Source organism: Delphinus delphis, chromosome 7 (genome assembly GCF_949987515.2).
Source record: "Delphinus delphis chromosome 7, mDelDel1.2, whole genome shotgun sequence".
NCBI lineage: Eukaryota > Metazoa > Chordata > Mammalia > Artiodactyla > Delphinidae > Delphinus > Delphinus delphis.
This window is the reverse complement of record NC_082689.1, coordinates 10,959,708-10,987,696: the sequence shown is the minus strand read 5'-3', so window position 1 is coordinate 10,987,696 and position 27,989 is coordinate 10,959,708. Positions and strand designations below refer to the sequence as shown.

The 27,989-nt window shown below is 37.5% G+C and overlaps 1 protein-coding gene across 1 annotated transcript in view; it reads right to left on the bottom strand.

Moving 5' to 3' along the window:
- SPHKAP (SPHK1 interactor, AKAP domain containing) overlaps nt 1–26,732 on the bottom strand; it is a 94,701-nt gene extending 67,969 nt beyond the window's left edge. The window contains exons 1-2 of the mRNA XM_060017069.1: nt 26,574–26,732; nt 7,856–7,963 (exon numbers count right to left, since the gene is read on the bottom strand). Of these exons, the coding sequence (XP_059873052.1) occupies nt 7,856–7,963; nt 26,574–26,732 (267 nt within the window). The remainder of the gene's footprint in view (nt 1–7,855; nt 7,964–26,573) is intronic.
- Nucleotides 26,733–27,989: the final 1,257 nt, after the last annotated feature.

Genomic DNA, 27,989 nt, shown 5'->3' with positions numbered 1-27,989 from the left:
AAAAAATTTGAAAAATGGTTTGAACACCCAGGTTTAAAATTACACTCAGGTCTATTCATCTGTCTGTACTTTTAGTGGCAAAAATACCACTAAAATACTTCATTGTGTACTTGAAACTCGACTCACGCGCTTAACAAATAATCTCTTGCTTTTGAGGGGACCCTGAAAGATAGAGATCCCTGTATGTGCGCTTATCAGAACCCCAGCTCTCAGTTATAAGCTCCTTTCTTTTTTTTTTTTTTAAACATTTGAGATAGGAGATTGTTTTAATGCCAATTTTTGCAATATACTAGAAATCCTACCTCTTGCAAAAATAATCAAACATTTGATAAAATATTTATGTTAACTTGAAAATGTGCAAAGATATACATATATTTACTAAATATTTATTTATTTAAATTAAAAAAAATTGAAGTATAATTTTTTTCTAATAATATATATATTTTTAACATCTTTATTGGAGTATAATTGTTTTACAATGGTGTGTTAGTTTCTGCTTTACAACAAAATGAATCAGTTATGTATATACATATGTTCCCATATCTCTTCCCTCTTGCGTCTCCCTCCCTCCCACCCTCCCTATCGCACCCCTCCAGGCGGTCACAAAGCACCGAAGCTCCTTTCTTCATCCACACATTCTTCCTGGTGTGACTGATCTTCTCTACTTTCTGAGGGTCACCCTGAAGACCCTCAAATCTCTTCTCCCTCCTCCTGATCTTGCCAAAAACTCCCACTTGTAATCCAGCTACCAGGCTGGATTTCCACTTGAATGAGTGAGAGACACCCAGCATCACCCCCTCCTCCTACCTCCAACCAGTTCCCCCCCTCCTCAGTCTTCCCCATCACAGTAAATGAAACTTCCATCCACCTAGGAGCTTATGCCAAAATCGTAGGACTTATCCTTGACTTATCTTTCCTTCATTCAATCCATTAACATGTCCTGTTTTGTTTTGTTTTTCTAAACATCTTTATTGGAGTATAATTGCTTTCCAATGGTGTGTTAGTTTCTGCTGTACAACAAAGTGAATCAGCTATACATATACATATATCCCTATATCCCCTCCCTCTTGCATCTCCCTCCCACCCTCCCTATCCCACCCCCCCATCCCACCCCTCTGGGTTGTCACAAAGCACCGAGCTGATCTCCCTGTGCTGTGCAGCTGCTTCCCACTAGCTACCTATTTTATATTTGGTGGTGTATATATGTCCATGCCACTCTCTCACTTTGTCCCAGCTTACCCTTCCCCCTCCCCATGTCCTCAAGTCCATTCTCTATGTCTGTGTCTTTATTCTTGTCCTGCCCCTAGGTTCATTAGAACCGCTTTTTTTTTTTTTTTTTTTTTTTTTAGATTCCATATATATGTGCTAGCATACGGTATTTGTTTTTCTCTTTCTGAGTTACTTCACTCTGTATGACAGACTCTAGGTCCATCCACTTCACTACAAATGACTCAATTTTGTTTCTTTTTATGGCTGAGTAATATTCCATTGTATATATGTGCCACGTCTTCTTTATCCATTCATCTGTCGACGGACACTTAGGTTGCTTGCTTCCATGTCCTGGCTGTTGTAAATAGAGCTGCAATGAACATTGCGGTACATGACTTTTTGAATTATGGTTTTCTCTGGGTATATACCCAGTAGTGGGATTGCTGGGTCATATGGTAGTGCTACTTTTAGTTTTTTAAGGAACCTTCATACTGCTCTCCATAGTAGCTGTATCAATTTACATTCCCACCAACAGTGAAAGAGTGTTCCCTTTCTCCCCACCTTCTCCAGCATTTATTGTTTGTAGATTTTTTGATGATGGCCATTCTGACTGGTGTGAGGTGATACCTCATTGTAGTTTTGATTTGCATTTCTCTAATGATTAGTGATGTTGAGCATCCTTTCATATGCCTCTTGGCAATCTGTATATCTTCTTTTGAGAAATGTCTGTTTAGGTCTACTGCCCATTTTTGGATTGGGTTTTTGTTTTTCGATATTGAGCTACATGAGCCACTTGTATATTTTGGAGATTAATCCTTTGTCAGTTGCTTTGTTTGCAAATATTTTCTCCCATTCTGAGGGTTGTCTTTGTCTTGTTTATGGTTTCCTTTGCTGTGCAAAAGCTTTTAAATTTCATTAGGTCCCATTTGTTTATTTTTGGTTTTATTTCCATTTTTCTAGGAGGTGGGTCAAAAAGGATCTTGCTGTGATTTATGTCATAGAGTGTTCTGCCTATGTTTTCCTCTAAGAACATGTCCTGTTTAATATACAATATGTACAGTTTTGAAGCATATTTTAAATTAATAATTACATTGTGAGCTTTCATTTCTATTATAAATTGTTGGAAGTCTCAATCCACTTACTTAATGCTTAGATATACGTTGTAATTCCTTGAGACAGTAAACAAAGTCAATGATCTTAATTTTTATTATGTAACATTTTACCTACAACTTATAAGATAGAATTTGGACTCAATTTTCAATCAAAATAAACTTATAAAATGTTTCTCTTTAATAGTTTCAGGATCTAAGACATTGATAAATGTTATGGACTAGGTCTAAGACCTACCTCCAAATTACTACTGTACTATTTGTCCACACACTTTAGGTTCAGCCCTCAAATTATTTATCAAAAGCTCCTTCTCAGTTTTATTGATCACTTTTCTAGGTTTTGGTTTCTTCCATATGGCTTTCGTGGATATAGAGCCACCTAGTTTCTTTGGTGGCAGACTCTTTGCTCTACCATCCCTCTGTGTCATGCTTCCCAATAAAGTGTCCTTTCTAATTTATTGGCTTCTAGAAGCTTGGGAAGGTTCAGTGGAACTCTCATTTGACTGAGACTCAAAAGTTTTCTCTGGAACTCTTGGATTTTTAAAATGTGTCCAGAGCTACTGCCCAGGGTGAGATGAGGTCACATGGACCAGCTCTACTGCCTCAGTGCAGACTTGCTTTGTCTGTTTTATCTAGAGCTTCTGTTTTGTTCAATCTGGCTGACTCTGCCACCATTGTTTGATGTTTCACTTTTATGCAGGCAGCATTTAGCTTCTCTTTGAAAATCGTTGAATAAATATTTAAAGAATATTGCTTAGATCTACATTGTAGTTCCTTGAGGCAGTAAACAAAGTCAATGAACTGAATTAGTAGCCTAAACAAGGGTTTCTGCAACTCTGGGCTCAACCTGAGTTTAAAATATTTACATTTCACATTGAAGTATGTAGAGATAAAGGGGTATCATGTCATTCTCAAAAGTTTTAGAGAGGAATCATATATGTGTGTTTACACACAGATGTATCAATGAATGCATGCACAAAGGAGAGGGTAAAGCTAATGCAGTAATATTTGAGCATTTAGGGAATCTGGGAATTCTTTGCCCTCTTCATGCAATTTTTCTGTAAGTCTAAAGAATTAAAAAATAAGTAGAAAAGTTGATTTTTTAAGGAAAAAAAACTTTAAAAGTTGTTTGAAAACTTGGTAAATATCTGGACTAGATAATGTAAATGTCTCTTCACAGTTCTATAATTATATATTTCCTTAATCATGTAAATCTAAATTTTTCCATAGACCAGCTTATCAAGTGGGGTGTTTGTCTCTTCTTTAACTTTTCTATTAAGTTTCAGAATAGACTAGGTCCCACTGAACAGCTGTCAAATATCTTCATAGTTTTACAATATCATGTATGGAATGTTGAAGGCTGCTTGAGAATCTGATTCATTTACTTACAAATTTATGGTAAATGTAACACATTTTCAAATGCCATGATTCATCGATTAAAATGCAGTCTAGAGGCTATAATTTACTTGTGGGGTGATGATAGCCAAAAGTCTTAAAATGATCAGTAAGGAAAGAGTCTGACTGTAACTATGAATAGTAACTATACCCCAATTTTAAAAAAAAGAAAACTATATGTTCAATTTCTTTTTAAAATATGTCTGTTCAAATTAAAAAAAAAAAGAAAGAATGTGAATTGTCAAGGTAATTTTAATGAAGCATTAAACCAAAAGATGGTTCTTGAAATATAAAAAATTAAATTCTAGTAAAGAGCAATAGGGGCTTAAAAAGTAATTATATTAGTTTTTTTTTTTTTTTTCTTGCGGTATACACGCCTCTCTCTGTTGTGGCTTCTCCCGTTGCGGAGCACAGGCTCCGGACGCGCAGGCTCAGCGGGCATGGCTCACGGGCCCGGCCACTCTGCGTCATGTGGGATCTTCCCGGACTGGGGCACGAACCCATATCCCCTGCATCGGCAGGCGGATTCTCAACCGCTGCACCACCAAGGAAGCCCTAATCTAGTTTTTAATTTAAAAAAGTCAAGGGTCCTGAAAAGTCCAAATCCTACCACTCATGTTAAGGACCTCTACTAAGATAATGCTTCTGCTGTTGTGTTTGAACAATGGCTTCCAATTTCATTATCCTCCTCCACATTTCCCTTTTAAATAATTAGGTTAAAAAAAGAACACGGTGAAGGTTGGTATATGATTTTTTTCTCAGAATGGCAAATCAGAAATAAAATTGTATAGTTTGATTGGAGAACTCTATTTACAAAAACAAAACCACAGTTTTCATATTTGATATCTTTTGAAAAAAATTTAAGGGTAAATTTCAGGGGCCTTCTAAGTCAGACTTCATGTTTGGCTGGCCTATAGCATTTCTTTTTTAAAAATTTTATTATTTTAAAAAATTTTTTATAGGAGTATAGTTGATTAAAAATGTTGTGTTAGGGCTTCCCTGGTGACGCAGTGGTTGAGAGTCCGCCTGCCGATGCAGGGGACACGGGTTCGTGCCCCGGTCTGGGAGGATCCTACATGCCGTGGAGTGGCTGGGCCCGTGAGCCATGGCCGCTGAGCCTGCGCGTCCGGAGCCTGTGCTCCGCAGCGGGAGAGGCCACAGCAGTGAGGGGCCCGCGTAAAAATGTTGTGTTAGTTTCTGCTGTACAGCAAAGTGAATCAGTTATACATATACATATATCCACACTTTTTTAGATTCTTTCCCATACAGGCCATTACAGAGTGCCCATTTCTGACAGCTTCAAACTGCTCTTCACTAAGACACCTCATTTTACCTGTGAAATGAAAGCAGTTCTTTATTGAGATAATGACCAAAAGTTATTTTTGAAGCTTGTTTGATGCTTGAGAACAAACAGCTGTACTGACCCATGCCCATAACACCCTGAAGGGTTTCTATGCCTGAGATTGTCCCTCAATAAAAATTCTAAATGAACATCTTGAATTCAGAAAACATTGGTCCTCGGAGGCACTTAGTTCTAAGAAACCGCAAATCCAGATACTTGGAGTTCAGCATGATGGATACCAAGCCAATCAAAATTGGATATAAAAAAGTTGGCTACTAAGTTTGATCAGGAAGAAATGAGTTAAAGAATGAACATAAGAGTGGGGTACCCCAGAGTTATGAATAGAGTATAAAGCAATAAAATATGGGAAAGATTTGCTACAGTTTCCTCAGAATCTGTTGTGATTATTTGTTAATAAATTTAGATTTGGGATTATTTCCTAAGACTAATTTTTTAAATTAAACTTTAATGAAGATATTATTTTAAAATACAGTTCTATTTTTTTTAATTCAAATTACAACTTCATTGTTATCCTTTTGCGGATAATTTGTTTTGAAAAGGAATTAAGCACTTTTTCCCTGACCATTTTAGTGACTCCTTCCTCGTGTATGGCTATTTTGATCAAGAGATCCTTGTCCTGTCAAGCATTGCTGTTGATCAACTCTGTTTTCCTCTAGATAATAGCTTCCCCTCAGCAATGTCCAGCTCTGGATTCTGTTTCTTCTCCTCACCCTAGAAATCTGTGCCCAGTAAGAAAGAGAGAAAGGACTCAGAAACTAAGAAAAAGTAACTACAAGATACTTTTTGAGAGATTGGTGTTCATTTTTCATAGGAATTCTGAAATTTTTTTAGTTTAGAGTCATAGACAATTTTTAACATTTGTGTCAGTTTCATTTATTATAAACTCTTGCAGGAAAACTAACCTTCCAGTATGCCTTTTACTTGTGTTTAGATTTTTCCCCTTTGGGGAAGTATAGAAAGAACCATAAGGGCAGTATGAATCCGCTAGCTCAAGCTCACTGATGTCATCTGAAACTATAAAGGGACAAAGAATTAAGGAAGAAAGTCATACAGTTTTAAGTTCAAATTTGAGTTCATTGGGATTGGGGGCGTGTGAGTAGAGTTTTCTTATACTTAGGAAAATCCAATGGTAATCTTAAATTTGGCTATAAATTTACCATTTCTAATTGTAGATCTGCAATATAGATTCCAAAAATAAAAAGTTTAGAAAAGACCTCTTTGCCCTTTATTACACCATTTTTTGTGCCCCAACTTTGGTGCCTTCTCCAAACGGCAGACTCCTTAATACAGGAGCCGCTTTGATGACAACTTTGACTAGAGTGTAGATGCTGATAGCTTTTACTCTCCATTTCTCTTCCTTTTACAATTCAAAGCTGTGTAATTAGAGATCCATATCAGCAAATGCCTGAATTTTCCACCTCGTCTCAGAATTGAATTTGCAAAGAAGGTATCGCTGTTAAATTACTTGCCACCTAAATCCTTTTTCGTTTTTCGCCAAAGATTTTTAAGCATCAACTGGTTTTCTGGACAAGGGATTGAAAAGTCCCCAAAATAGCAGGATCAAAATCATTTTGCCTAAACAAAGAGATTGAATTAAGTCTGTTGAATGGACTCTGCTTTCCTTGTGCTATGAGACTGCAGTGTGAAATGTTATACATCCTCTGTCTGCCAGTTCTGGTTCTGCTCATTATATATAAAAAGCTCCTCCATCGCATTTTCAGCTTCCTTTTTTCTCTTTTTCTTTTTCTTTTTTTTTTTTTTTTGCGGTACGCGGGCCTCTCACTGTTGTGGCCTCTCCCGTTGCAGAGCACAGGCTCCGGACGCGCAGGCTCAGCGGCCATGGCTCACGGGCCCAGCCGCTCGGCGGCATGTGGGATCCTCCCGGACCGGGGCACGAACCTGTGTCCCCTGCATCGGCAGGCGGACTCTCAACCACTGCGCCACCAGGGAAGCCCCCTTTTTTTTTCTTTTAACAGAAATGCTGGCATGCAACTCACCTCCAGGAATAGCTCAGAGCTGATGCTCTCAACTTAGTCATGAGAATTACATTTCTCTCCTCTTTGGAAATATTCTCCCCCAGTCTCTGTAATCATGACCCCATAAGAGCTAGGCGACTGCAGTTAAAATGAAACATATAGTTTTGTAGAACATATAGGAAGCAGACTACTTCATATAGGAAGGAGAAATCACGTTGTTGATTTCTCATATCAACAATACACCCTTACATTCTAAGCCACAAGAAATATTTATCTATAAGGACATCTCTTCCCTTGAAAAGGAGGGTTTTATACGTAAAGCTCAGATCCAGTATATAACATTAAAAAGCATGCCTGTATATTTCTTATGTTGAAAATGTTTTCAAATAATGACTATAACTTATAAGAATGGTAGAACATTTTTACACAGTTTTCATGTTGAAAAATACCTACTAGTAGGAGTTATAAAATATATTGAAAAGAATCCAAGAGTGCTCTTGAATAGGCTTTTATTTCTCATCATATGATGCTATTTCTGAATCTTTTACACAGTCAGTTTTGAAAATGAAAACATCGTTTTTCCTTTTCAGAGAAATGATAAGATTAATTTACCTGTTGAAATGAGCAAAACAGAAGAATCATGAGCTTCTGCCTGTTATTTTGTTAACACTGTATAAACCAGTTATGTATTTTCAAAAGGATGCTTTCCAAATCTTGTACTTAATGATTACGTCCTTGGTAGGAGTACATATGCCCGACTCCCCACTTTCTCAGCCCGCATCCCCAGAGTTGTGTTTACTTACAGAAGCGCAGTTTTCAGACTTGTCTTCCACAAAACCAATTTGACAGGGCGTCCTCTGATTCTGCAGCCAGTAGTCTGTAGATTCCAGCAGGCTGTTGCTGCGGAGAACCTGAGGGAACCAAGACAAACTTCTCAGTGTTATTGGCAAGATTTTCTATTTAAACGAGGAACTCTTGTCTGAAGAATCTGTAAGTGTTTTGTTTGCCTCAGAGCATCTGGATATTAGAAAAAACTTCCAGGATAACAGCACCTCTAGAAGGTATAAAATATTCAACCAGGAATCCAGTTTAGAGGGATACATTGAAGTGAATACTGTTGTTTCTTCTCTCATCTAATTCAACATCTGGAAACTTCAGTGTACCTGTGACTTTTGCATAATTTGCAGTGAAGTGATTTTTTGGGGTATGGTTCAATTGGCAATAGGGAATCAAACTTCATTGAAGTGTTGGAACTCTTTTACATTCTACAATATGAAAATTTTCGATTAAAAAATGTAGTTTCTCCATTTGGTGCAATACTGTTACCGAAATTATGATTCTTTAGCTCTTCAGCTTTGATAATATATCTGTGAAATAGGGCACAGCTCTTCTAGAGCACTTAGGATACTATATTAAATTTTAAAATGATTAGGAATAAGTAAGTGTCTTACAACAACACTTGCCCTTGTAGAAGCAGTATGGTAAAGCAAAATCAATTTCAATACATAAATGAACAACACCAACTGTGATTTACAAATGCCTTGTTTCTGGGCTTTGATTTTAAAGCAATGAAGAAAAATTGCATTTCTGAGCCAAAACATTCTGAAGATTCAATCTCATAAACAAACAAATGACTCAACTTCTGATGTGCCTTAACTCTATTCAAATATTGTATAGGATTTTTCTCATCTTATATAAGATCTCCAATGCTCTCCTGGTACCCTCTGCTTTATTAAGGTACATGTCCACTACTATTTGACAACTACCTTCACTTAATTAATATAACACATTTAATCAGTTTGGTTAATGCCACAAAAATAGAATGACACTTCAATTACATTTCATTTGCACAGTGAAGGATTGTCTTCTTTTGTTCTATAAAGATAAAAGTATATTAATTTTTGTCTCTGCATGTTGAGTTAACCAAATATGTCTGACACATTTTTCTATAACATTTTTGTTTCAGCTAAGTGATATTATTACTTTTAAAATATTTTTCCCACTCAATGTTTATTATTCCTGGAGATGACAAATTTTCATCATTCTTTTCCAGAACAGTACAAAGAGACACTTTGATGAGAAGGTAATTGAATGACGAACTTCAGTTATCAGTGCAGACTCAAGTTGGCAATGCCAAGATTTTATCTAAACTGTGGTTCTTAAAGTGTGAGCTGGGACCCCCTAGGGGTCACTGAGATCTTTCAGAGAGTCCAGAAGTCAAACTATGCTTGTTATAATACTAAGATTTTATTCACCCTTTTCATTCGAATTATCTCACGAGTACTCAGTGGAGTTCTCCAGGGTCCACACGAGGTGTGATGGTGTAACAGGCTGACTGCAGAAGCAAATAGGAGAGTCTAGCTGTCTTCTTTTAAGTCAGATATTAAGAAGATTTGCTAAAAATGTAAGATGAAATTACTCTTCTCATTAAAGTGTTTTGTTTTGGAAAACATAGATATTTTCCATAAAAATATGTATGTTAACATGTAATGTGTTTGTTATTATTTTAAAATAATTTTAAAATAATAAATATTGTTATTTAAATTGTTACTGTTATTTTAAAATTACACATATTTAGAATTTTCTTAGCTTTTTTCTATGAATTATAACTTTATATAGCTTCTTTAAGTTTCAGTATTTTCATTTCTTTCTATGTGGCTTCAGACTTCATCAAAATATGCTGAAAATACAATTTAGTATATAGCAAAAGCTGTTTTTTATAATTTTTATTTTATATTGACGTATAGTTGATTAACAATGTTGTGTTAGTTTCAGGTGTACAAAAAAGTGATTCAGTTTACATGTATCTATTCTTTTTCAACTTATTTTCCCATTTATGTTATTACAGAGTATTGATATGTCAACCCCAAACTCCCAATTTATCCTTCCCTGCCACCTTTCCCCTTTGGTAACCATAAGTTTGTTCTCTAAGTCTGTTTCTGTTTTGCAAATAAGTTTATTTGTATCATTTTTTTTTTTGATTCTGCAAGTAAGTCAGACAAAGACAAATATCATATGATATCGCTTACGTGTGGAAATTTTCTTAGCTTTAGTTTATAATATGGAAAATATCAATAAGTATAAACCCTACAATCAGAAGCTTCATGAGGTCCCCCAACATTTTTAGAGTGCAAAGGAATTTTGATTCCAAAAAAATAAAATTGAGAACCATTGATCTAGACTAACTTTATTTAAAGAAGAAAAAGCTTCTCAGTCCACCTCCTCCACTGCCATTCACTTTTACTTTCAGCATATTTAGAGTAGAATTTAAGACTGGACATTAGTGATCTAACTGCATTGAAATCTAAACCTGGTCATTAGTAGCAGGAAGACCTTAGGTGGTTGCCTAAAATCTTGAGTCTAGGTTTCTACACCCGTGAATGGAGAGAGTAACACCCACCTGGTGGTGGGATCATTGGGGTATTCAGTGAGATGACAAGTGTCAAACACTTCAGCATGCAAGATGACAAGTCATCCTCTCAATACAATACATGGTTCTCATTGTTACTATTTGATACGAACTTCAAAGGAAAATAGAAAATTGGAAGCCTTTACCTGAAATTAGTGGATTGAAAGCATTTCAGATGGATGAAGACAAATTTTCTTCAGCAAATATTCTGACCTAAGGTGTAACTTCAGTTCAACATTTTGTAGTATTACTGGTTGCAGCTACTATTTTTTGCGTGCTTAGAATGTGCTGGGAAATGTGTTAAATTTTTCATATATTTATTTATTACTTTTAAATTTAGTCCTTAGTGCAGTACTATAAGGTAGGAATTAAAGAGAAGGATCTTCATGGCAATCGTCATTTTGCAGATGAAGACCTTGAGGTTCAGAGAGATTTGAGTTCCTGCCCCAAGCTGCTTAGAGCTGGACTTTGAATTCGGTTTTGAAGGTACCAAGTCTGTGAGTGAAATCATTTAACAATGTTGCCTTGCATAACCGCTACAGATGGGTGTGATTTGGGGTACGTTTCTGAAGCGTTATGTGCCTCTAATTTTTGTAAACATAACTACATTTACTCTGCATCATAATAATGTTAGAGATTTTAAATGGAAGCACCAAATGAACATACCAGTTAAGAATACTTTGCAATGCAGTTTAATAACTCCTCTGACTAAAAATCCCTTCTTGGCCATTTCAAAGCTCACTCCACAGAAATTAGGCCCTGGACCTTTTCTGTATTCTAACGTATTCAAGGCACATGTAGCATGGTTGCAACAAACTGTGTGTCAACAGGAGAAAACAACTGCCACTGATCGGAGCTTATGAATTATTCCTGTCTTAAGTCAGCCCTAAAGGGGGGCAGAGTTCAGACACAATTCAGTTAGGTCTTCCAGAAAAGTGGTGGGCTGGACTGGCATATTTTCCAGGTGAAACGCAGAGAGTCAGAGATGCAAATGCCGAAAGGCATCACCCTGACACTTCTACACTGCAAGATTCCCAAGGCCATGAAAAAGACTGTCTCATGGTGAGGCTGACTGAGAGAATTGTCAGCTACCTAACAGATTTCTCCCGTGTTGAACTTCTCTGATATAGGGAAATAGCACAGAAAGATTAATATGTTGAGTCTTCTACTATAAGGGCATTTTTTGCACCTATTTTAAACATAAATAATAACTAAACATATACAAAGATCTTGTTCTTCCCTGTCCTAAGAGGGGGGAAAAAGTCGACAGCTTTATGGACCTGCTTACTCAGTGGAAAATGCTAGAAAGACTTCCCACTTGGCTATTCCATATCCTTTGGATCCTGAGTGTCTTCTCAAAGGTCCATCTTTGCTTTAGAGGAAACAGAAATGTCAGAGCGAGGAAGTGAAATTTAAAGTGCCACCTAAATCTTTCAATTGCTTAAGAACAAATGTTTTGAGGAGAACATCTTTCGTGAGAATATTCATTCACGGTGTAATTTTAAAATGTGAATTTTATTCATCATAATTTAAAAAATAGTTTATTTGATCTTATCAATAATTAAAATACATTTCATTGATATTTAGAGATTATTAATTATTTAATACTTATATTCCTTCATGATTGACCAAAAAATAATACATTTAATTGAGAACTCTCTGGGCTAAGGCCCTAATAGATGTTATCTGAATTAAACTGCTAGACTTACGAGGTAGAATTTGAGGGCTAATATGTGAAATGCGCTTAAAACAGTGCTTGGCATATAGCAAGTGTTCAATAAACATTTGCTATTATAAAAATTATTATTCTGTTTGCCCAGACTTAGAGGGGTCAATAATTTTCTTGTTAGTGGAGAGCTAGCATTTGAGCCAGGCTCTCTGGTCCCAAAGCCCCCATTAGGCATGGCTCCATTGCAAGCTGGTAAAATCACATAATTTCTCATCCTTGGATTCTACCAAACATGTCTATGCATTTATCCACCTCTCCCTCACGGGCCTGGACTGGGTGGTCAGGAGCTTTGAGCTCCAGCCTGACCCTACTGTCTGTGTGGTCAGGCTACCCAGCAGCTCCCAGCCTCCGTTTGTCCTTTGTATACAATTAAATCCTGTGATCTGAAGGGCCATATTCTACATGGAACTTCAGTAATTCTCTGCCTTCATACTCCTTTCATTCCTTCTGCTGTTCCAACTCCCAAATACATTAAGAGCCAAATAAGCAAAGAAAATAAAAATGCAGGTTTCAATAAACCACTTAGAATCATACGTTAAGCAATTTTAACCCGTGAAAAGCTTTCGGTGTAATGGTTTAGCCAAGCCATTAGAAAAAGAGGAATGCTTGAAAGAAGAATATGTGCTTGAGAATTTAATGATTTTGAAGCTTTATGAATATTATCTCCCTGCTGAGACAGTCACTTTCTGATGGCGGGGAGGGAAAGAGAAAAACTCACCAGGCTCTCAATGGCTCATTCATTTATCTGCTATTTTTAGCTGCAGGTTCAATTATTTCAGATGAAGAGCTAATAACAAACAAGCTGTGCATTCAATAGTTTGAAATAACAAGGGCACATTTTCTCTTAAAATTTCATGAGTGTCCTAAGCGATGGAGAAAGAGTGTTCTGCTCTCTTCTACAGTGACTTTCCTCTTTTATCTAGAGAAGCAAGTTGTAGGAATTTAGTATTGATATGGCATGGGGAGGGAAAATGGACTCCTGGTAACCTGGACACAGCTCTAAACATTGCTGGGCAGAAAAAAATAATAGTAATTAGATTGGAGAAGACAGTAATTTAAGGTTAGTCACAGAGGTTTGGAGGCAGAGCTGATATTCTCTTCCATCTCATCACTTACTGAGTGATCTTGGGCAAGTCATTTAGCTTCTGCAGGACTTAGTTTTTGCATTTATTACAGGAGGATGATTACAGGCACTTCAAAAAGTTATTCCCAGTCTCAAATAAGAGAAGGTTCATGAAGGATCTACCCTCTTACCCGAGTAGGCAATTGATAGGGGATGGCTTTTATTATGAGAATGCAATAAAGTTTAGAAAACACATTTTCCATCTTAGCATTTTCTTGATCTCCGCACAGCACCTGGCGGTTTCTCTTCATTTGTATTTGTGGGGCTGCATTCGTATTTTACCCCTCTCGCTTCTCTCATCTCCTCCTTCACTCAATATTCGGTCAACAGAGGTTCATTGAACTCTTTTGATGTTTGACACTGGGAATATTAAGATGAACGAAATGACTGCTGTGCCTTGGGAATTAAACTCTAAGAGGGGAGAACAAGCGCTGACTGGCCCGTGATAGAGAAAGCAGGTGCTATGATCAGGACGATCCGTGTCAGAGATCACCCAGGATGGAGTAGCCAGTTCAACCTGTGGAAGGTTGAGACTGTGCACTTGACCCTCATGTCAAGTTGAAAGATGCGTCTGAGTTGTCTGGGGATGTTGGAGAAGGTTGGGAGAACATATCTCTCTTTCTAACTAGCTTTCCTCTCTGATGCCCTAAAAGGGAGTATCCCCTCTGCATAGGGCCTCAGCGTGTTGCTCGTTCCACCCCTCACAACCCTTTTCCTCGGAGATCTTATTGACTCTCTGGGTACTAATTCCCGCCTGGGGGGATGACTCACTGGTCTACGACTTCATCTTTGACCTTTCTCTAGAGCTTGGCTTTTCACAGTTCTAGCTGTTAGTTATTTTTCTTGGATCTCCTGCTGTCACCTTGGACTCTTTGTGTCTAAACCCCAATTCCAGCCCTTAAAAGAAACCTGACTCCCTGACTTCTGTATTTGCAGTTAATGGAAGAACAATTCTCTCCTACCCTGGCTTGAAACGTCTGTGCCATCTGGAACGCCTCTTTATCTGTTTCTAGTCTTATATTTTGCTCTAATTTTTTCTTTAATTCACTTAACATTTAAGTACATGTTATAGACTAGTCTCTGGGTAATACAATAGTGAATAATGCAGACCCGATCTCCACATTTATGGAACTTAAAATCTGGCATGGAAACCCAGCAGTAAATAAAGGAGCACTGAAATACACTTCATACACTTTTAATTATAAATCGTGGTAGGTAGTATAAAGAAATTCAACATGGTGCAGCGATAGAGAATAAAAGAGATGGGATGATACTTGGGAAGGGCAATTAGGGAAGGCTGGACACCCACAGGGTCCTTAACAATTACAATTGTTAACGTTATAATGGTCTGTCTCTTCTATCTCCTTCACCCCTTGCCTCTCAAATCCATCTAGCTTACTGAAACCAGAATCAGAGATAAGTTCTAGGCTTTGAAGACAAACCTGGTTTCAAATTCCGGTTTTTCCATTAATTAACTGTGCAACCTAAGGCGGTCACTTAACCTCTTTGAGACTCAGTTTTTCCACCTACAAAATGAGGTCGGTGTTGCACTCACAATGAGGAATTTTTTTAGTAGACATTAAAAATACGAAACAGGGCTTCCCTGGTGGCGCAGTGGTTAAGAGTCCGCCTGCTGATGCAGGGGACACGGGTTCGTGCCCCGGTCCGGGAGGACCCCACGTGCCGTGGAGCGGCTGGGCCCGTGAGCCATGGCCGCTGAGCCTGCGCGTCCGGAGCCTGTGCTCCGCAATGGGAGAGACCACAACAGTGAGAGGCCCGCGTACCGCAAAAAAAAAAAAAAAAAAAAAAAAAAATACGAAACACACACAGTATCTGACTACTTTAGGTGTTCACAAACAGTGAATAGTGAATAATAAATAGCTATTATTATCACAAATATGATTACTGATGTTATGTAATTCTCTCCCAAGCCCTTAACCTCAATTGATTAATTGACCCAATAAACATTAGCATTGTACCATCTATTCCTACTGGAAACCAAACCAGGCCCTGGGGAACAAGGAAGGACATATTTGCTCAGTGAGCCCCAAATTTTATGGGCTTATTGTCAAACTATGGCCTAGTATTCAAGACAGAACCTAATTCAGCTCCCACCTGTTAGCCATTTCATGAATAGGTATTAAGCTCCAATGTTCAGGATACTGAACTATGCCCAGTTTAGGTGTTTTCCCGGCTTTGTCGCCAATACTTTCTCTGCACACACCCTGTGCTAGAATCTCCCACTTACTAAAAGAACTCCAACTTCTAGACTTTATAATGCACATGCTTTTCCTCATATCTTTCCACCAGCTCCCTGAACTTTTTCCCAGAAGTTCCTTCCCAGCTATCAAGATATAATTGAAACCAACCCCTTTTCCCTATCAAATGTTTCTTCTTCATGATGAAAACAATTTTTTATCTCAGAATTTTGGAATGTGCATGCATGTCTTGTCCTTCCCATTAGATGATATGAGTATTATTTCTGCAAGGCTTTTGTTTTCCTCAGAGATTTTATGGAAAGGTTACAAAGAATTTTTATGTTGAGCAAATTCCCATTTTCTACTTCTGTACTATCAAATATTGTCAGATTTTATTTTCTGATAATTGTAAGTATAACGATGTTAAGAAGCATCAAAGCCCTTAAAGAGAAAAATTTCAAACACAAAATGCTACATTTGCCTAATGCATGTATCATGATTAATGATGGAATGGTGCTTAAAATTAATTGAATAATGTCATCAGAACAATGAACTCATTCTTCAAAAGCAGAGATTTTTTGTTCCCCCAACCCCAAACAGGTAGACTCAGAGAAGTTAAGATGTGTTGGGATTTTGAGACATTGACTCTCTCAGCTGTCTGGAGGCTGGAGAGAACCTGGGTTGTCCATTCCAGGGCAAGCGCCTCTGGCCATCTGCTTATTCAAGAGTTCCAAACAAATATTATTTTTAAAAATACGTATAATAATGTGGAAAAGATTTGGAAACACCGTCTAAAGAAATCATCCTTTCAAATGTTGCACTTCATTTTCATGAATGTGTGCTGGAGATGAGGAAGGAAAAAGCAAGAGGAGCGATAAAATGAAGGAAGCCAGAAAAGTGCATTAATAGAGTTCTGAGCAACCCTCAGAGAAGAATCTCCAGGCCCCTATTGCTGTTCTAGCCGTTTTCTAGGAAACTCAATTAAATTTTTCTTACACAAAGAGATTGTAATGTGAGCAGGGCAATTAGATTTGCATAGTGAGTGGTAAAGATGGCAGAGAGTTGATAAGAATGATGTTAGGGAAGAACGAAGGCAGCTATTCATCAGACATTATTACCTATTTGCTCTGCAATAAACAGTGGCATCTCTACTGCTGGTAACATTTTCTTCATAGAGATATCACATCCCTATAAAATTCACCCTTTTATCAATTACAGGAAAAAATCTGTAAAAAATACAAACACATGGAGGCTAAATAATACGCTACTAAATAACCAAGAGATCACTGAAGAAATCAAAGAGGAAATCAGAAAATACCTAGACACAAATGACAATGAAAATACGATGACCCAAAATCTATGGGATGCAGCAAAGCAGTTCTGAGACGGAAGTTTATAGCAATACAATCCTACCTCAAGAAACAAGAAATATCTCAAATAAACAACCTAACCTTACATGTAAAGCAATCAGAGAAAGAAGAACAAAAAAACCCCCAAAGTTAGCAGAAGGAAAGAAATCATAAAAATCAGATCAGAAATAAATGAAAAAAAATGAAAGAAACAATAACAAAGATCAATAAAACTAAAAGCTGGTTCTTTGAGAAGGTAAACAAAATTGACAAACCATTAGCCAGACTCATCAAGAAAAAAAGGGAGAAGACTCAAATCAACAGAATTAGAAATGAAAAAGTAACTTTTCATTTCGTTTTCAAAAGTAACAATGGACACTGCAGAAATACAAAGGATCATTTTGTGTAATTTTACACACTTATTTTATGTTGAGTTAATCTGTGCCTTAGCGAACTTTTTGGAGAACTCTGTAATCTTTTGTTTTCCACTCTGGGATATGATACCTTTTCACTACCTCACAGCGAAACTCTATTGCTTATTTAAAGCAAACTGAACTCCTAAAAAGAGACAAGGAAACAAACTGGAAATTAAATTATTGTGTGGAGGGAAAAAAGTGGCATAGAAAACTCAGTGGTTTCGTCTCAGTTTCTCAGAAGGTTGAATTAAATGTTAAGATAACATTTTCCTTTTAATGATGATTCTTCTGGCTGACTGCCTGACGTTTTATGTATTTAGCCTCCTTTGACAAAAGGGGGAAACTGTTTCCAAAGTATGAATAATCATGTTTGATTATTCATAGGACATATTCTGCAATGATCATCTGGTTGGATGTGAAACATTCTTGCATTACACGAATGACACCCAGTACAGTTTGGAAATCTTGTAATTGATTATTACAAAAGTATTGGAAAACAATGGAGTTCTTTTAAGGCCTTGGAACTAGCAATTCTCCACTGTCAAGGAGCAGATCAAAGGCATAGATGGTTTGGAAGTTTGGGAAGGAAATGCTTAGCAGCGGATCTGCAATTCTTTCTCTCTTTACTGTGGAGAATGGTGGGAGGGAATACCCCCAGAGAAGAAAGAAGGTGACATTCTCATATCTCGTTATAAACATACTAACCTCAAGATAAACTGTACTCTTATAGCGAGAGAGTCCTTATCTATGGGATGCTTTTAGCAATCCTGGTCGAACTAAGCTTGCCTCTGGGAAATAAATATGAAATATACTGATTTATAAATATTTCTGACAAATGTCACACATGCAAGTAACTGAGTATAAAATGGAAATGTTTCACGAACAAAAGGGCTCTCTTCTTTGAAATTAATGTCCCCATGTATGTAATCTGAAGACTTTGTATATTAACCAGGCACAGAGTTTACCCTAATGTGGCAAGAAATGAACTAGGTAGACAGTTTCAGATCTCTCCCTGCTTTTCTTGTGCCACACAATTACTCTGTCCTGGAAGCTACATTGTATATCAATGCAATCACAAGAAAGGTATAAGAGCACAGAGGGCAATTCAGCAGTATCAAGCCATGCTTGTTTACTTCTGCCACATCACACTTCAGCCAGTTGGCTGACTGAAGAATGCTTTGAAAGTTGATCAGCGCTTTCTCCACATGAAAAGGAAAACCAAGTTTGAGTCTCAAGTATAAAATACAAGAGTTTCAAACACAGATATACTCAGGAAATGCTATTATAGTATAATTTATGAATGGTCTGATTTAAAGAGAGTCAAATTAGACATACATGGAGGACAGCTGATTAATTGCTATTTAATTGCTATTTAGATGCAGTATAATGCTGTCACGTTGATATGACCAGTGATGGAAATGTGATTTTTAATGTTAGGAGAAGCAAAAGATAAGAAAAAACGCACGTATAGGAAAACACATGATGTGTATCTAGACCTACCATTGACTTTGTATGATTTTTCTGCAAAGTGTAAGTAGCGCGGATTTTGCTGTTCATCAAAGGGACAGCGGATTTGGCCACCTATCCCTTGAGTACTGATGTGTACCTTTGGCCTTTGGCAATTATAAGAAAGTGACATTTCTCATGTCTTTACTCTTCCTTGGAAGAAGCTGCTGGGAACAACTACCTTCTAAGATGTCAGCATATGGACTCATGATTTGCTAAGGTTCACACCTGCTTCTTGGATAGTCCTCATTCTGGAGCGTGTGAGCCCTCATCTGGACCTTTTAGGGCAGGTCTCCTTCTCAACATGTAGAGATAAGCCTGGTAAATGTGGGCATGCACATGACAGGGCTCGTTTTCAGAGATTCATGAGCCAGAAGGCCCCTACGGAGGACTCTTCAAGTTTATCTGAGCCAAGTCTTTCCGTCCCATTCTGGCAGAATTGAAAAGTGGGCACTTTTATCAGAAGGGTGAGCCTGGCCAGATACAGGGAAGGTGGATGCTGTTAGGACTGGTGGGGAACATGGTGCTTACTGCCGGCTACAAGGCTGAGAGGGTTGCTTACATGGAGGATGGAAGGGAAAGAGATGAGAACCTTAAGGCTAGTGACGGGGAACCCTGGGATGGTAAGATATTCTAAAGGCCCACAGAGAGAAAAGAGAGTTTTGAATGCCAGATTAGATATTTAAAAAAATTGAGACCCCCTCTCAGTTTTGGATAGAGATATTGAATACCTAATATAAAGGTTTGGTGTAATTGCAATAATTCAGGAAAAAAGATCACTTGCCTAGTTTCAATAGTGCAACATCACTCTCAATTCCACAAAATGTTTTCAGCTATTCTGGGTTTTCAGAGTCCTACTTTTTGGTTAAAAAAAAAAAAAAAAGAAAGAAAAGGAAAGGCACTGCAAAATCCTTCCAGGAGTTCTTCACACACAGCAAAAAGGACGCTCAAGGAACGGAGCTGTAGAGAACAGAATAAGACTAGCATATTGGAGTCTCAAGTACTCTATATAGCAATTGTTGGCAGGAAAGAGAGGTGGTGTGGAGTCCTGAATAGAAGTCTTGACTTTTGAAGTAAGAAGCTGAATCATATTCAAACTGCAAAGTGAACCATAATTGCTGGTTTTCAATAAAGTTTCCCATGTAAGATTACTGAATTGACATTTTCCAAAGAATAAACTCGCCATGTAGCACATATAGCCCCACCTCTCTAAAGTTCAGTGTGGACCAGCCTGCTTTAAAGGCAAGAGAAGACATTCATCATTTCAACCTGCTTTTGGTGAAGGCAGAGGAAATTAGTCCCCACCAGAGCCCGCATCATCTTTGTTCTGGCCTCAGTGCAACCTTGAAGCCTCTGGGATGTCAGTGTGGCTCAGCACATGAGGAAGTTTCCTTAGGCAGTCAGCGAAATGGCCCCCAGAGGGAATTCTGTGGCTGGCTCTTTAGATGCAGCTTGGCTGAATCTGAACCTGTGAACTCGCTACCTTGTCTCCTAGCTCTTCTTCCTAATGACCTCAATGACACCACCACTCATGGACGTCTTGGTTCAAATAGTCAGAGTTCGTGGTTCTGTTCAACTCTCAATGTCATGGAGACCTATTGACCTTGACTTCCAAATGTGTCTCATCAGAGTTCGTTTTTCCCTCCTCCCACTGCCTGTACACAGATTCTGCCTCTCTTTTCCCTGCTTCCCTATCCATTTCAGCTATGCTTCCCCTGGCATCCCAGACTCCACTCTCCCTTCGCTCTAAGGACTTATCTTTAGAACTACTATATTAACCATCTTCAAATACCACTTTTAGTAAGACAACTATTTCTTTTTTTTTTTAAAGGTTGTTTTATTGCTGGACAATGCACACTTTTCTTTTTAAAAAATTTATATATATGTATTATATATACATATTATATAATAGATACATATTTTATTTTTCACCAGCACCACCCAGCATGTGGGATCCTAGTTCTGTGACCAGGGATCGAACCCGTGATCCCTGCATTGGAAGTGCAGAGTCTTAACCACTGGACCGCCAGGGGAGTCCATACTGTCTAATTCTTTTCTTAAAAATCTCCCTGTTTCTTCAATGCCCCTGATTACTCCTGCAGGAGGGCAATACAACAAGACACCTAGCAGTTTAACAAAATTTGGATAGGCCATTCTCTGGTATCAAAATCTGAGCCTGAAAATCACTACCAGGTTGCTTGATCAGAAGAGAGTATTTATAGAGCTCTGAGTAATTTACATTTCAGAGGGAAAAGCCTTGTGTCTTCCTTCTATAGAAAGGTGGCTATGGCTCAATTATGCTGGCTTTGTATTAAATTTTATTTATTTAGTTATATATTTTTAAAAGTCCTTCCTTCCTTTAAAGAAACACTTTCTAGGGCTTCCCTGGTGGTGCAGTGGTTGAGAGTCCGCCTGCCGATGCAGGGGACACGGGTTCATGCCCCAGTCCGGGAAGATCCCACATGCTGCGGAGCAGCTGGGCCCGTGAGCCATGGCCGCTGAGCCTGCGCGTCTGGAGCCTGTGCTCTGCAACAGGAGAGGCCACAACAGTGAGGCCCGCGTACCGCAAAAAAAAAAAAAAAAAAAAGAAACAATTTCTACAAACACAGAATATTATAGCTATTTTCCAACATGTACTTCCTAGAATTAATACTGAGCCTTTTGGCCAAGAGCAGTATAATTCTGACTAATAAAAATGTCTTTAGAGATATGGATCAGATTCTGAAAAAGCTTCTCAGTTTGTATGCCCATGCCTGCACACATTAATTGAATTGCTTTTGTTAATTACATGTCATCAAAATGATATGGGCTTAGATGAAAATGTATATTACAGAGTAGGATGAAACATCAAGGGGCTTCCATTCTGTTCTTCAGATGTATCTGTGCCACTGTTGACAGCAAATTTAAGTCAGTTTGAAGGAGGTCAGTCACACCAAAGAATGCTCTTGAAACTTCAGAGAGCTGATCAGATGTCATATTAAGATCAAACTTTGCCTCTGGGAAACTGAAATGTTATCAGCCTGCTGCCTTTGATAAGTCAAAGTTTAAGGTGGATTTAATTAACATGACATAAAAAGAGAAGGCTTTTGAGGTATTGATTCTTCTCCAACAATTCTTTCCTCACATGAATCCTATTCAGAGACTTGGTTCCACTATATCCCAAGTTACAAATCTTCAGTCCATCAAGTAAAGCATGCATTGAAAATGTCCAGCTATTGTGGAAATACGTCATTGACTATAATGCTTTCAAACTAGAGGAAAGTCTAACAGATACTCAACACAATGAAGGCACAATGCATGCTACGTCCAGATTCGTTTTTAAATTTTACTTACATAAATTTTGCCCTTGTATAAAGATTATTTACTTGGAACTAGTAATTATTGAGCACCAACTATGCGCCAAGGACTTACACAAAACTTTCTGTATATAAACGTCACACCAACCCTAAGACATCTGACTCAGAGAAGTTACATCACTGGCCTAAGATCACACAGTAAAAAGAGAAACCTGGAATTTAACTCAGGACTTTGGATTCCAAGTCCAGCTTTGTTACACAACATTTCACTACCTCCCTTTAGATAACAGATTTTGATTTATTATAGAGAAAATATAAGGACCTTTCACTTAGTGTTTAACAGACATAAAAGGATAACATTTATAATAATTTAGCTCATTTAATGGAAAGTCCCTATGATTCAGTTTCACAAAAGTGGTTGCATTTGTCTTGTAAGGAAGAATTGTCCTATGAGAGGAGGAAACATCAGGGAATGTCCGTGTGAGATACAATTTTAAGAGATGCCACGGAGAGCTCCAGTATTCCCTCTCCACCAGCAGCTCTGTTTCTTTCTCTCAATTTTTTTCTGGCAATATTTAGAATTCTATCATTTAAATGCATTATTTTACATACATTAAAACTTCCCCTGGGTCTTGGTGCTCATTAAATTAGGGTGACATAGGGGTTAGCTTACATCCCAACTTGGATGGATTGATGCTTTGTGATGAATGGAATTCTGAAATCATGTCCAGGCTCAATGAGCTCAGTTGTCAATGTCAGTTAAGGGAGGGGGCAATCGAACTAGTTTAGCAGTAGTAGTAGTTAAATAAAAATAGATTTTATTTTTGCAGTCACTATTTTATTGTGATTGCGATTTTTTTGCTTTATTTTAAGCAATCACTAACACCTCAGTGTGAATTTATCTGATAACTTTCTTAGCGCTTAGAGGAAGGGGAGAAGGAAGAGAAAGAATAATTCTGAAGCTAGAGCTGGGATAATGGTATAACATTGTGCATACCAGGGAACTTTTGAGAGCAAAAGGGGAGTCTATCCACAAAATTCCAGGAGAGTATATATAGACTGTGACTAGATGATATGGTAATCTTAGCTCTGGGGAAAGACTTACTGATAAAAACATATATTAAGCAGTTAATAAGTCCTTCAAATAAGACCACCAAAGTCTTTTTCCTGATGATATGGCTTTTTCACTGCTATGGTGGCCAGTGACCATTTTTCCCTAACAAGAAAATTGCACCTGGGTAGGATTCCCAAAAACCTTAGAGATTCACTGTGAAGCACACGGCACATGAAATACATTTGGTCAATTTGCAATTTTTCAGAGGCTGATTATTCAACTAATGCATTATCTTCTGGAGCCTTGTTTCATTTCTTCCACTGATTAATTTAACAATATATCAGTTCTGATAAGAAGGTTTGATGGGGAAGAAGATGAAGCTATTACATGAAATGAGTTTGGGGAATTACCAATAGACTTCAATTATCCATGTTACTCTTATAGAAGGTTGACTGACTGTGAAGAGTGGTGATTCAGCTGGACAGCCTTGCTATTTCTAAGACAGAGCTGCCCTTATTCTTTTTGTCACTTTTGTATAGTGCATTTGTGAACATATAGATCCTCACTTCCCCAATTCCATTATCTGTGAGTAATGCAATTAAAAATATAATCATGATCACTTAAATCAGCTTGCAGTAATATATAATAATAAAATAAAGGAATTAAGTCTCAATATTCATGCCTTTCACTGAAGGCCCATGTTCCTGATACAAAGAAGAGAAGAAACACAGGTGAGCTACTTTTCTGAAGGCAAGGAAAACAGCTATAGCCCACATGGTGTATGACACGTGGCATATATGGCTACTAAATTGTCTTAAAATGCAATTAGTATGTAAGCTTAAGAGAATATTTAAAATGAAAGGAATGTGCTATGAATATTAGAAAAATATTGCCAGTACTCAAAAGTATTGACTTCTCCTGCATTAATTTGTAACAATCCTTCCTAAATTTAGTTGGATAATGTCTTTACTCATTCAAATCTTAATCATACCTCAAAGTCCAAATTAAGATGCACTCGTCTATCTTGAGATATGCCTGTGTAGTTACCTCACATAATTATTTAACTTATTAATTACTGTTTGACTTTTCACATGAGAAACCAGTATTATCTCCCACACTAGACTGTAAATTCTTCCAGACCAGGGGCCATTTGTGATCTTGTATCTTTCCTCAGGATGTAACAAAGTTTTAAAAGTATTTGGCTTGGACTGTATGGAATTACCCATATTTGATTTTTTTTTTTTCTTTGTGGTACGCGGGCCTCTCACTGTTGTGGCCTCTTCTGTTGCGGAGCACAGGCTCCGGACGCACAGGCTCAGCGGCCATGGCTCACGGGTCCAGCCGCTCCGCGGCATGTGGGCTCTTCCCGGACCGGGGCACGAACCCGTGTCCCCTGCATCGGCAGGCGGACTCTCAACCACTGTGCCACCAGGGAAGCCCCCATTTGATCATTTTTGATCCATAAAAAAGTCAGTTTCATATGGTTCAACCTAATACTAGTTGTTCTAGAAATAATTGTGGAATGAGTAGAATTATATTTAAAACTTTAAATTCATATATATATATATATATATATATATATGAAATCATTTAGAATAGATGACTGAATTTTTATTTTACTTTTTCTAGCAGCTGTCCAGTCCCAAACTGTCCAGTCCAGTTCTATTAGTTCATTAACTTCCAGACAAGATTTTTAAAAAAGGAATATGACTACCTATTTTCTAGGGAAATAAGCATAATTGAGATAACAGATAATAAAGTACTAACTCTCTCAGCACAGTAATGCCAATATTGAATTTTTTTTCTGGCACTGCTTACTTGTTGATAAAATCATTCTTTAGAATAATATTAGTTGTAGGTAATCATTATTTTGAGTGCTTACAATATGCCAGGCACTGTTCTAAACATTTCACGTCTATAAACTCATTGAATCTGCACCTCAACTCTGTGAAGTGGGTAATATTATCTTTTTTCAGATGAGCAAATTGAGTCATGAAGAGGTAATTTGCTTGAAATCACACAACTAGTAATTATAGAACTGGGAGTCAAATTCAGGCAGTCTGGCTTCAATCTTTCTTTTAAATGCCGCTGGAATTCTAATCAATAGAAATAGAGTTATTTAAAAATTAGAATAAATTAAAAATCATTTAGCCATATGAAAGACATAGCATCCAGTGAAGACTTTATAATTTAGAGTTACAGAGTTGAATAGACCATACCTAGGGCTTGAAAACCTGCTGCTTTAGTTCTTTCATAAGTAATTCAAAGTCATTTTGAATTGTAGTGCCTCAGTTTTCTACATTAAAAACTGGAATTCATAGTACGGAATCCTCTATAAGAATTTTATGAGGATCATATAACACATGATAATAAGAATCCTTAATTAATCAGGCAGGTATATTTTTATATTTGGTTATGAATATATGCATAAAAATATTTTGTAAAATTATGTTTAATGCTACATTTTTTATAATCAATATATGTTTTCTAATGAAGATATTTGTTTTCTTTGGTACTTAAAAACTACACAAAATCACACAAGCAGAGAATACATAAGGCTGCTTAACTGGGTACAGTAATCAATAAATTGAAATATATATACATATATAATGCACATTATGTATACGTAATTATATCTACTTATACAATATGATTAGTAAAAGAATTTATCTTAATTTATAGCTATAAGTACTTTTTATAATTGAACTTTGTTTTAACAATAAATGAACTAATCCAGTGTAATTTCCTCTAAGTTTTCACGAAAAGGAACACACTTTTCTCTGGAATTCAGCATCAAATAGTGATAAAAGCATTAGATGAGGAAGTGGGCATTTGGCTTTAAATTTCTGGGCCTGAAGTTGGATTGGCTGGAAAAATCGGACAATTAAATTAGATGATTTTATGTTGTTCAAATGACAACTTTCTGCAAGTGTCTTAAAGCAAGACTTGTTTATCAGTTCTAAAATCTATACTCCAGGAAATGCAATTCTGTTCCTAATAAAATAATCAGGCATACCGTTCCCTTTAAGAAAATAGCAAAAAGAGAGGAGCCATGAATTTTTCTTAGATATAGACTTAGGAGCTTAATATAATAAGTTGGGCCATTCAAAACCTGTGAAGGTTTTTCTACAAGGAGATCCAAGAAGCCGTCAATCATGGCTATGTTTGGAAAGAGTTACTAGAAAAAGTTGGAGGTGTGGTGAAGCACTGGAGGCTTAGAATTTTTAAATCAGACGTTTCTGAAATGCTTGAGTTTTCCAATCATTTCCATGAATTAGATTTTTGAATGTCATCAGGGGGTTGTCCTGGGGAGCAAATTGTGGGTGATTTTGTGGTGTGTTTTTGTTGCTGTTCCTGCTTTAGAAGAAGTGCTTGAAAAGTCAAACTAAAGTAGTGTTCAAGTTCAATCGGTGAGAGGAGAGTGGTGTTAAGCAGTGTTACCTTCTTACACGCAGTGATGGAGCTACCCAAGCTACTTCCCGAGCTGCCGCTGGCGCTGCCCTGCTGCAGTTCCGGAACCTCATACATCAGGGGTGACTCCAACTCGCTGTTTGTGCCCCAAAACACAAAAGAGAACACATTCTGGTGAATCATCTCCATATTCAGAAAGAAAGAAGCATGATGTGGTTTTATGGAAAATCATCTTTTCAGATTGTGCTGAACACTGCGAACCCTCCTGCTGACATTGATGCTTGCCTCTTCGTTGGTTCCACTTTTGTAATTGGTGGAAGCACTATGACCTATTCCATTGTGAATATAAAATTGCGACCCATCACCTTCCAGTGTAGGTGGATGGACACAGTGCATCTGCATGACTTCTAGCAGGGTTGACATCTTTTCTTAAGCAAGCAGTTTTAAAACCCAAGTAATATCCTTTCAATTTTCACATTAATTCTGCTCGGCCAAAATGGACACATAAAAATTACTTATTTTGGGCTTCCCTGGTGGCGCAGCGGTTGAGAGTCCGCCTGCCGATGCAGGGGACACGGGTTCGTGCCCCGGTCCGGGAAGATCCCACATGCCGTGGAGCGGCTGGGCCCGTGAGCCATGGCCGCTGAGCCTGCGCGTCCGGAGCCTGTGCTCCGCAAGGGGAGAGGCCACAACAGTGAGAGGCCCGCGCACCGCAAAAAAAACCAAAACCAAAACAAACAAAACAAAACAAAACAAAAAACAAACCCAACTCATTTTATTTTTTAAAATGAGGGAAAAACATAATTTTAACTGGGAGGTAGGGTGGTACTATGAAACGAACATGAGCTTTAGAAAACACAGGTCATCTCTTTATAATCTCTGTGGCTGGGGATGGTATCTTAACTTCTCTGTCTCCATTATTCTAGACTTATATCCTTTTCCCCTATTTCTGTCGAATCTTGGTGGGCTTGACTACATACGGGGCTGTATAAATATTTTAAAAGATTTGAAATTATTTCTGCAGCCTCAAGATGTGATATAAATTGAAATTATTTTTAGAAAATATTTTTAGAATATTTATAAATATTAAGATTCAGAGGGTTGTTTTGTATTTAAATTAGGCTAAATATTTTTCTTCTGAAAATATGCAAATTTGGGTTTTTAAAAAAATGTTATCTCACGTCTACACATTTTATTTTCATGGTTGTTTGCCACATAGAATATATACAATTCATTGCAATACATTTTTTGGAATACTGTCTAATGATTCTTTATGCAATTATCAACCCAAAATATAGAATTTTTTTCTTAAGAGAAGCACAATAGAAAATCAGTTAAATAAACAATGTATTTCTGAATAACATATAACCCTCATGCTTTAAGTTCTGAATTAGTCAACTTTCACTGCATTGCAATTAACCGTAAGTCAAATATTGCATGTATGTA